Consider the following 11684-nt stretch of genomic DNA (forward strand, 5'->3'; position numbering starts at 1 on the left):
TGATGAAGATCAATGACCACAGTCTTCGGTATGGATTGCATTTCAATGTAAAGAAAACAAAACTCCTCACAACTCGACCAATAAAGAATATTCTTATCAATGGAGAAAAGATTGAAGTTGTCTAAGATTTCATTTTTCTCGTATCGACCATCAACACTCATGGAAGCAGAAGTCAAGCAATCAAATGACGTATTGCATTAAACAAATCTGCTGCACATGACCTTTTTAAAGTGCTGAAGAGCAAAGATGTCAGTTTGAGGACCTGACCCAAGCCATGGTATTTTCAATAACCTTATATACATGCAAAAGTTGGACAACAAATAAGGAAGACCACAGAAGAACTGATGCATTTAAGTTATGGTGTTGGAGGAGAATATTGAAAGTACCATGGGCTGCCAAAAGAACAAACAGATTTGTGTTTGAAGACGTGCAGCCAGAGTGCTCCTTTGAGGTCAGGATGCCCAAACTTCGTCTCTCCTACTTCAGACATGTTGTCAGGAGGGACCAGTCGCTGGAGAAGGATATCATGTTTGGTAAGGTAGAGGGTCAGAGAAAAAGAGGAAGACCCCAATGAGATGGATTGGCAAAGTGGCAGCATCAATGGGCTCATGCGTGGCAACAACTGTGAGGCTGGACCAGGACTGGGCAGTGTTTTGTTCTGTTGTGCATAGAGTCACTATGAGTCGGTCCTGAATCAATGGCACCTAACAACAAAAACAAACTAATGGCATTATTCAGTGTAATGGTTCCTGACTTCTAGTGCTTTCAATACTTGAAGTAGAGCTGTCTTTTGCATTAAATGCATACCTTGTTGTTGCTGTTGTTGTTGTTGTTGTTGTTGTTAAGTACTGTGGAGTCAGTTCCAACTCACAGTGACCCTGCACAGGGTTTCTGAGACTGTAAATCTTTATGGGAGCAGAACGCCTCATCTTTCTCCCATGGAACCGCTGGTAGTTTTGAACTGCTGACCTTGAGGCTGGCAGCCTGACTCGTAACCACTACGCTACCAGAGCTCCTACATAACTCTAAAAGGACATAGTGAGGATATTCCAGGGGGTACCTACAATGTGCCTGTAAAAGGGAAGACAAAATTAATTCTGATTTGGAGACACCTAAGGCTTAGAGCTGTAGGATAAGTACTGGACATCTAACAAAAAGGTCAGCACTTCAAATCTACCAGCAGCTCCTTGGAAACCCTATTCATAGTTTCTATGAGTCAGAACCGACTCAAGGGCACTTAACAACGACCACTTGAAGACAAGACCAACTCAGAAACTAACAGATTATCCAGGTTGAGAAAGTGGAACCAGAAGTAGCCCAAGGCTGGGGGCAGGGGAAACACCCCACTGACTTCAAATCCATTCTGACTCATAGGTCCTACAGGACAGAGTAGAATTGCTCCCCAGGGTTTCTTTATGGAAGCTGTCTGTCTCATCTTCCCCTAGCACAACAGCAAATGTAAAGCCTTGGTAAATATTGGCAGACCTGAGAGTTCAACCCAAAACATAAAAAGTATATTTATTCCCCACAAAAGGAGTCCTGGTGTGGCACTGTGGGTTAATGCCCTGGACTGCAAGGTCAGTGGTTCAAGCTCACCAGCTGCTCCTCGGAAACCCTGTATAGGGTCGCTATGGGTCAAAACGAATAGACAGTACTTAACAACAACCCCACAAAAAGTTAATGACTATATCCTCCAAGTCACACACATACACACTAAATCAGATCTTTAGATGGCTATAAAGCTCAAAGTGGAAATGTAGAAATAAAAGTTTTTACTGGGATAATTTTTCTCTAAGCAAATTAAAAAAAATATTTAGTAGTGAATATAGAATTGAGTGGCATAATCAAAAGAAAAACTGCCACAAAAGCAATGCTTTTCAATGGGGACAAAAATAAAATGTTTTAGAATACTTAGAAATGCTAGGAAAGTGGTTACAAATCAGGCTGCTAACCTCAAGGTCAGCAGTTCGAAACTACCAGCCGTTCCGCAGGAGAAAGATGGGCCTTTCTGCTCCCGTAAAGATTTACAGCCTTCGAAAAACCCTGTACAGGGTCGCTGTGAGTAGGAACCAACTCCACAGTACTTAACAACATCACCATTTCACAAAATGTACTCATCACCAAAGTAAATTTCACTTCTAAACCTAATATAAAATATTCATGTAAATGTACTTAAGTTTATAGCATGTTTCCAATTATGGTTTTATTAGTGGAAAAATGAGGCCATTTCTATTTTAGGATGAAATATCTTTGTTGTTTTTGTTAAGTGCTGTCGAGTCTATTCCGAATCACAGCGACCCTGTAGACGGGTTCCAAGGAGCAGCTGTTGAGTTTGGATTGCTGACCTTGAGGTTAGCAGTCCAGTGCTTATCTTTGAGTGCCACACTAGGGCTCTACTATCTTTATTAATCCCAAATTAAATAAGTGAAGTTAAGATACAAATAGAAACAAGAAACTTATTCTATACTTCAAGACACAAACCTTTCTCTTTTAGTCATTCAGGGAATGAATACCCACAGCCAGTAGGTTGATTACAAATTATAGTGATCCTGTAGGGTTTCCAAGGCTAGAAGTCGTTATAGGAACAGAAAATCTCAGCTTTCTCTTACAGAGTGGCTGGTAGGTTTGAACTGTCAACCTTGCGGTCAGCAGTCCAGTGCTTTTTGTTAAGCTCTGGCAAACTCTAGGGTATGCATAGTTTTGGACTTCCTGAGATTGCAGCGGAATAGAATTATCAGTACCTCCAAATCTACATATTTATATCTATTCTACTTTCAACCATCGTCTCTTTAGTTAAAAATGAAACATAGGTGAACAAGAAGTATAGTGAACTAAAAACTGAATTATCTAGGCTAATATCAGCAACTGGTTTTGTTTGTTCTTGGCTTAATATCTGTTATACTTCTTTCCCTTTGGTAAGCCATTCAACTTCTCTCAAATTTTAAGTGTTTGCATATCTATAAATGTCTTCTGTAGCGTAGTGGTTACGAATCGGGCTGCAAACCTCAAGGTCAGCAGGTCGAAACTACCAGCTGCTCCACGGGACAAAAATGAGGCTTTCTGCTCCCGTAAAGATTTACGGCCTCGGAAACCCTGTTCAGGGTCACTATGGGTCGGAACCGACCCGATGGCACTTAACAACAACAACATACTTAGCTTGGGGTCATGGTATGGTGCTGTGGGTTAATATAATGGACTGCAAAGTGGGTTTAAACTGCAAGCTCACCAGCCGCTCCTAGGAAGCCCTATAGAAGGTCACTATGGGTCGGAACCAACTCAACAGCGCTTAACAACAACAACAATACTTACCTTAGGAGTCTTGATGTGCCACTGTAGGATAAGCACCGGCAGCTCAAATCCACCAGATGTTCCTTGGAAACCCTGTACAGGGTCGCTATGAGTAGGAATCAACTCAATGACACTTAACAACACAACCTTTACATTTAAAGTGCCACAACTATGATCTAATTTCACTTAAATAATCTTTACAGCCAAATGGTAAATTAAGTATGTTCTTCTTGTTGTTAAGTGTTGTCGAGCTGGTTCCAACTCATAGCAAGTCTGTATAGGGTTTCCCAAAAGTAGCTGGTGGGTTTTGACCTGCCGATCTTGTGGTTCACAGTCCAGTGCTGATCCTACAGCGCCATACCAGGAGTCCAAATGTAAAGGCATTACGCTTAAAAAATAATAATAGTATACATAGTCCTCAAAGTATTAATCCAACTGAAAGTGAATTAAATGAATTGAAGACTACTAAAACTTTTCCTATTCAAAATAATATCAAAATTGTTTATTGAGAACTGTTCAGTCAATAAAAATAAATTAAAAGTCACATGTTTAGTATATATGGTGGTACTGATGGTTTTATGCCATCGAGTCACTTGCAACTCAAAGCAACCCTCTTTCCAAAGCTGTAAATCTTTACATTAGCAGAAAGCCTCATTTTTCTTCCAAGAAGCAACTGGTGGATTCAAACTACTGACCTTTCAGTTAGCAACCCAACGTGCCAATAGAGCTCCTTCCAGTATATATTGTTATTAGTGCCATCGAGATGGTTCCACAAACTTCATCTCTCATACTTCAGACATATTGTCAGGAAGGATCAGTCACTGGAGAAGGATATCATGTTTGGTAAGGTGGAGGGTCAGAGAAACAGAGGAAGACCCCCAATGAGATGGACTGGCCAAGTGGCAGCATCGATGGACCTTAGCATGGCAACAGTAATGAGGTTGGCCCAGGATCGGGCAGTGTTTCATTCTGCTGTGCATAAGGTCACTATGAATTGGTGCCAACTCAATGGCACCTAGCGATCCTATATAGGGTTTCAAAGGAGCAGCTAGGACATCTGAACTGCTGACTCTATGGTTCAAACCGACCTTGTGGTCCCGTGCTTTATCCTACAGCACCACACCAGGACTCCTCCAGTATATGTGGTGGGGGGGATGGTATGCCATGGAGTCGGTTCTGACTCAAAGCCACCCTGCATAGGGTTTCAGATGCTGTAAATCTTTACAGGAGCAGAAAGCCTCATCTTTCTGCTTATAGTTTTTAATTGCTGACCTTGAGGTTAGCAGCCCAATTCACAACCACTATTCTACCAGAGCTCCTTTCTAGTATATATAGAGCCCATAAACAGGATTTTTTCACTAAGGATTACAAGCAAAAGAGGTACTTTACACCAGTCTACAGAACAGGAGAAGATGAAAACATTTCCAGCAGCCATTCCTCTTCTTGTGGCTCGATTTCTGTTCTCTTAACTAGTTTTAGATTATTCAATCAGTATGCTGAGCAAATATTTCCAGAAACTGAACTATATGAAGAAGAACGCAGCACAGCAATAAGATAGACTAAAGACTCAGTAGCAACCAGATATAGGTTGCTGACACAACTTTGCTGGCTGAAAGTGAGGAGGATTTGAAGCACTTATGGATGAATTATACCTCAAAGTAAAGAGAACAAAAATCTTCGTAGCTGGACCCATAAGCAACATTATGACAAATAGAAAAGAGAATGACGTTAAGGATTTCATTTTATTTGGATTCACGATTAACATCCATGCAAGCAGCAGTCTAGAAATCAAGCAAGCTACGTAAACCAAAACCCACTGCCATTGGGTTGATTCCAACTCATAGTGTCCCTGCAGGACAGGGTAGAATTGCCCCAAAGGGTTTCCAAGGCTGTAAATCTTTAAGGAAGCTGACTGCCACATCTTTCACTCCCAGAGAGTCTGGGTTAAAACCACCAACCTTGCAGTTAGCAGCCCAACCCTCACTTAACCAATTCACCACCAGAAATCCTCAGAAGGAAAAGCCACAGTAGTAAACAGCTTTATTGTAACAGTTACACATGCTACACAGTTTGTACTAAATTAAGTATAGAGGAAAAAAAGGATTTAAAAACAAACAAAAAAGCTTTATATTCACACTCTTTATTCAAATAATTCCTTTTAAAACTTTCCAGAAGTTACTTCTAAAGTGAAGGGTTTAGGAGGAACCACTGCTCTCCTGAAAGATCATTTCATTCATTTCCATCATGCTTTGGTAAACATTAAAAAAAAAAAAAAAAAAATTTAACATGATTTAAGTACAGATAACTTCAAATACTCCCGTGAGCATTTCCTCTCATAAGATTTTGTGTGCTCACTTTTGTCATTTGTCCAGGTATACATATTAAACCTGTCAATAAGTTTAGCGGACAAACTATGTCAAAAAGGCTAATGAATTGAAAAATAATAATAATAATTGTATAGGAGAAGTGGAGGAGAGGGGCATAAAAGGCTAAAACTTAAGTTTGTTTCCACCAGTGCCCACCCCCACATTACAAGACTTGATTCAGAGATCTGAGTATGTTTTAACACGTCTACATTTCCTTGCCAAAATACACACTACACCAAGTCGAACACAGGCTGTATCTGTTAGACTGCTAGTGTAGCACACGGAAGTAGCGTCCTGTAATGAAAATGTGCAACGTGTCAATCGACTTGTGAGTTTCTACAGTAACAGCAACTGCAGCAAATCATCCTCTCCAACATGTGCGCTATAAAAACCTGAACTTGGCGATAGTGGTGGTGGTGAGGGTCCTTTAAATTCCTCCCCCCTTCTTTTTAATATGGGTGGGAGAGGGGGTCTGTAATCGACTAGGTAAAGAGACCCACCTCAAGATAGACAACGAACTTCTGGCAGCCGAGGGTCCCTTGGGGTTGGATGCTACTTCGAAGGCAAGAGGAATAAGTTTCATTCTCAGTAACCTCACTCCTTGACACTGAAAGATAGTCACTAACTATTCGCGGACAAGACAACCTGCGCTCAAATTCTTTACCCTATTTCTAAATACAAGTCCCCCATGAAACTGGCAGATTAAACCATCAGCAAGAGAGTCAAAGAAAACCCTAGGCTGGCCAGTGCCCCTAAAAGGTAAGGGATTTCCAATTACGGATTCCCATCTTTTCCAAAAATCCCAAATTATTCCTCAAGTGGGAAACACCTTGGAGCGTGCGGAGCAGTACTTACCCCCATTCACCCCAACGGACGGCTCCAGTTTAGCTCCGGCGATCGCCAGCACTATTCCGAACATGAACCATTCTTTCCTCATTCTCTCCATCAGCCCCATGTTTTTTAGGGTGGGTGGGTTTTGTTTATTTGTTTGGCTTTTTTTTTTTTTTTCAAACTGCAATCGCTTAATCCCCGGGGCGTTTCAACACTTTCCTCATCCCCTCCTGACGTACAGCAGAGCAAGTCAAATTGCCACTTGTAAACTAAAGACTAGAGGGTTGCTCCAGCGGCTTTGAGGAGAGCTGGGAGTAGTAGTATCCAGTGACAGGAAAGTCTCACCGAGCGCCGCCATCACTACCACTCAACGTATAATAAATGCGCAAATGGCGGGAGCCACAGCAGCATTTGCAGCGGGTTCCAGGAGCAGACGCTTTGAACCAGGAATCTTGGTTAGGCCGGCAGGGGCTGGTGATCAGGACTGGGAGGTAGGTAACTGCATAGACCTGACAGACCTGTCTCCACCAAGACCTGCAGCGCTTTAGGAGTGACTTGCACAGGAAACTGTGTAAGGTACAACCGCCTAGCTTCATCTAGGGTCCCGCTCCAACATTCTTTTTGGCATAGTGACCCGCGCTCCGGAAGCCTAGCCAAAGAAAAGTTCTCTTGGGGCTCAGCTATTTGCCTACGGAAAGAAATGGCTAGTGTGCGACTGGGACAGAGATTTCTCTGAAGGCAGCAGCGGCAGAAGCAGGAATTTTTTTTTTTTGAGGCGCGCTTCTTCGAGGCATTACGACGCATCCCCGACGCCAGCGTGACGTATGCGCAAAAGGCGGGGAGACCACTCTCCGCCTCCGGGTTCCCGGCTGAAGCCGCGGAATTAGACCATCTAGGCTTCCTAAACACTGTTCGTTTCTCACGGGTGGCGGGTCGGGGTGGGAGGTCTTACCTCCGAGCTGAGCTGAAAGGTGGTTGCCCGCCCGACACCCAACTTCGCAGAGTCTCCGCCGCCCCTCGTCCGATGCTGCCTGGAGAGGGCTGGCCGCACCTCGCTGAGTCGATCGGCTGCTAGTGGGTTCTCCGCCCCAAGACCCCTCCCCACTGATCCTGGGGACGCAAGAGATCCGACCCCTGTAGGAAAGCTGGGGTAGATCCTACTTTCAGGCTCAGTTGTGAGTGCTTAAGCCTTCACATTCACCGCTATCCTGCCAGCACGTGGGGCCTTCCTTACCGGACCCAAGGGCGCTTGGCACAGGCGCTGGCCATCCTCTGAGTTGACCAACTAAAGCAGCAGGAGAACTTTGAGAAAGGACTAGGGACCCCAAGGCAGAAGCAGGGGGGCTCCTGCCTTCTATTGTCCTTATATTGTCTGTTTCTCCCTTAAAAGTGTTTCTCTAGTGACAAGTAACATTAATAATTTCATAAATGAATGGACTTCTACTGGTAGGGCCTGCCAGGAGCATTAACTCCCCATTGTTAAGTGCCCTGGAGTGGGTCCTGAGTCTTAGCAACCCTGTGTACAGTTTCTGAGGCTTCACATTTTCTCAGGAGCAGAAAGACTCATCTGGCATCTCAAAAATAAAATGCAGTGTGACATTTTGAAGTAACTTGACTTCTGCCACTACATTAGTTAACTATGAGATTTAAGGTTTGGAAGGGACTTCTGGGATTGTTTAGTGATGCCAGACTTTGATTCAGAATTTATTCAACACTGGAAAGAGACTCATCCTGGAATTTCCTTTTTTATTTAGCTTTATCTTGAGAACAAGACTTGCTGTCCAACAACTAAACCGTCTTATGCAATTGTGCTGTAAATTGTATGTTAGATAATACTGAATATCATCTAATATAGTCAGGCAGCATAAAGAAAAATAAATCTCAAGATATAAAGAACACAGATGGCATTAAATACTTTAACCTGAAAAGACTAAAGAAGCATATGAGATGTGATCAAATCTGATGTTAATTGTCAGGAAATCACAAAATAAGTGGAGATACATGAAAGATCATTTATAATTTCTTATAGTAATTTCTTCTTAAATTAAAGATTCATATATCTCAGTCATTGAAGGAATGCTTTTGTATTAAGAGATGATTCAGTATTACACTTACAGAAATTGAGCTGCTTTATTTTTATGGCTGTTCACAAATTTAGGGCAGAATTGATCTCATGGAAAGGAATTTTGTTTTTAATGATACAGGAATATAGGGGAGCTATATCGTATGCGGAATTCTGGGTTGGTGCTGTGGGCTAATGCATCAGACTGCAAAGTCGTTTGAACTGCAACATCAGTGGTTCAAGCTCACCAGCTGCTCCTTGGAAACCCTATACAGGGTCATTATGGGTCAGAACTGACTCAACGGCACTTAACAACATATTGTATGCAGTGGTGGTTACATACAGTAAGCACTGGGCCGCAAACCACAAGGTCTGCAGTTTGAGCCTGCCACCAGTTCCATGGAAGAAAGATGAGGCTTTCTGCAACTGAAACAAATTTAAAGCCTCAGAAACCAGGGTCACTCTAAGTAACAACCAACTCAAAGGCTCTTAACAACAAAAAGGAATATAGGAATCCTGGCGTGGCACTGTAGGATCAGTGCTGAGCTGCTTACTTGCAAGGTCAATAATTCAGACCCTTCAACCGTTACAGGATCTCTATGAGTCAGAACCAATTTGAGGACACTTAACAAGAGCAACAAAGGACTAAACTGCACTGTGAATTGTATTCTGTTAATGCATGTCTTCATTTGCTATGACTCAGCAAGTACACAAAACTGAATGATTTAAAACAGAAATGGATTCTTTCCCTGGAGGCCAGAAGTTCAAAATCAAGGGAGCTGTCAGGTTGCTTCCCCTCGAAAGGATGCAGGGGGAAATTTTTCCTTGCCTCTTATACATGTTAGTGCTATTGGCATTCCTGGAATGGCATTGTAAGATAAGCACTGGATTGCTAACCTCGAGATCAGCAGTTCAAACCCAGCAGCCACTCAGGATCCCTCTCTAAGGCCACTATGAGTTGGAGCCTACTCAATGGCACTTAACAATGGACATGCTTTGGTTTCCTTAGCTTGTGGCCACATCACTCCAATCTCTGCCTCTTACTTCTCATTTCCTCTGTATGTCAGCTTGTGGCTATTTCACTCTGGTTTCTGTATCTTCATCACATTGTCCCCTCTGTGCCATTTTTGTGTATCTCTTTTAAGGATACTTGTCATTGGATTTAGGGCCCACTTTGAAAATCTAGGATGTTTTCCTCATTTCAAGATCTATAATTATACCTGCAAAGACCTATTTTTCCAATTAAGATAACAATCAGATTCCAAGGGTGTGGACTGAACTTATCTTTTGTGGGATCATTCAACGTACCACAATGTCCTTCCCTGCTCATCTTTCTTCTGTGACTCCCATTCTTCTACTCTTATCTCTTTTCTCTCTCATTCATCTCGTTCTTGTCATTTTTGTCTGTTTCCTGTACCTCTGGACATTTTTCTCTGTTTCCTGTACCTCTTAAAGTTTTGTTTTGTTTTTGTTTTCTCTTTGTCGCCCTGCTGCTTCCCTTGACTTCATCCCAACTGAAATACATACACAAAAGCATGGTGCTCTAAAAAGACACATGACTGTCTATTCAATAAATATGTATTTACTAAACAAATAACTTAATCTTAAAAGACCATACTTCCAAACAAGGGCTAGGATTCACAGGTAACAAAGATTAAAACCAAAAGACCCATTGCTGTCCAGTTAATTCTGACTCATAGGTACCCTATTGTTAAGTGCCATCGAGTCAGTTCTGACCCATAGCAGCCTTGTATGGGGTTTCTGAGGAGCGACTGGTGAGATTGAACCACCAACTTTGTGGTTCAAACTGACTTTGCAGTCCAGCACACTAACCAACAGTGCCACACCAGGACTCCATAGCTATCCTGTGATGGTGGTGGTGGTGATATGCCGTGGAGTTGGTTCCTACTTGTAGCGACCCAGGAAAGGGTTTCCAAGGCTGTAAATCTTTACAGGCACTGAAAACCTCATCGTTCTCCCGTGGAGCAGCTGGTAGTTTTGAACTGCTGACCTTGTGCTTAGCAGCCTGACTCGTAACCACTATATGACAGTGTAAAACTCCCCCATCGGTTTTCATATCTGGTACAGCGCTGCAGGATAGTGCACTGGGCCACAAGGTCAGTTCAAACCCACCAGACACTCCTCAGAAACCCCACACAGGGTCAGTATGAGTGGAAACCAACTTGAGGGCACTTAACAACAGCTTTCTTTACTGAAGCAGACTGCCACACCTTTCTCCCATGGAACAGTTGGTGGGTTTCAACCACCCATCTTTCCATTAACAGCCAAGTGGTTAGCCATTGCATCAGCAGGAATTAGGACTCCAGCATATTTTTTGTGGGGACACAATTCACTTCATAACAACAAGGCACATATCATACAAAACTTTCTGTGTTATAAGTAAAGATTCCAATTTTATCAAATACTGTAAGAAGCCACTGAAAAGTTATAAACCAGTGTACACTTTACATTTTAAGAAGAACTGGAGGTGGGTTGTGGGGACTGACCGCTAGTCCACCCTTGGCAGGAGTGGCTGCTTCATTTACAGAAAACCATTATAAAAAGCCAGTGTGGATACAGGAGGAGGTCCTTTTGAGGAAAGCATTAATAATCCAGATTTACCAAACTGGAGCAATGAAATTGTTGATGACTGACTGAATAATATGGACTGGAGTGGTCAACAGAAGAAAGCAAATACGGTCATCAGAAAAGAATAAGAAAAAGTTTGTGGAAGGTGACAAAAGTTTAATAATAATATTTATCCAGAGCCATCACCAGGAGTTGGAAGGTGAAAAATAAAGACTCCACATATGTTTCCTCAGAATAAATATAAAACTCAGAGGTCTGTTCCAAAGCAGGCAGAAAGAGAAACTTAAATAGTGGGTAAACTTCAGTGACTTAGATTAGGTTTATGACTTATGTTCAAAATCAAGAGTTTGGGAAATACATGAAATATTTTAAATAATTTTCCTGAATATAAAAATTGAGCTGCTACTTTTTGTTGTTGTTCCTTTAAGTTTTTGTACATATGAAAGAAATTTGAACAGATGATCCAGGATGATGATACTATACCAATATGTTTTGGACAGAAATGAGGTCTTACTCTAAACTTGAAGACAAGTGTTTCTGAACTCTCA

At 42.1% G+C, this 11684-nt stretch overlaps 1 protein-coding gene across 1 annotated transcript in view; it reads right to left on the reverse strand.

Annotated features, from left to right (window-relative positions):
• SLC10A7 (solute carrier family 10, member 7) overlaps positions 1-6828 on the reverse strand; it is a 390178-nt gene extending 383350 nt beyond the window's left edge. Inside the window, exon 1 of the mRNA XM_006872278.1 lies at positions 6510-6828. Within this exon, the coding sequence (XP_006872340.1) occupies positions 6510-6609 (100 nt within the window). The 5' untranslated portion in view covers positions 6610-6828. The remainder of the gene's footprint in view (positions 1-6509) is intronic.
• Between the last annotated feature and the right edge of the window lie 4856 nt (positions 6829-11684).

This window comes from Chrysochloris asiatica, unplaced genomic scaffold (genome assembly GCF_000296735.1).
Source record: "Chrysochloris asiatica unplaced genomic scaffold, ChrAsi1.0 scaffold00190, whole genome shotgun sequence".
NCBI lineage: Eukaryota > Metazoa > Chordata > Mammalia > Afrosoricida > Chrysochloridae > Chrysochloris > Chrysochloris asiatica.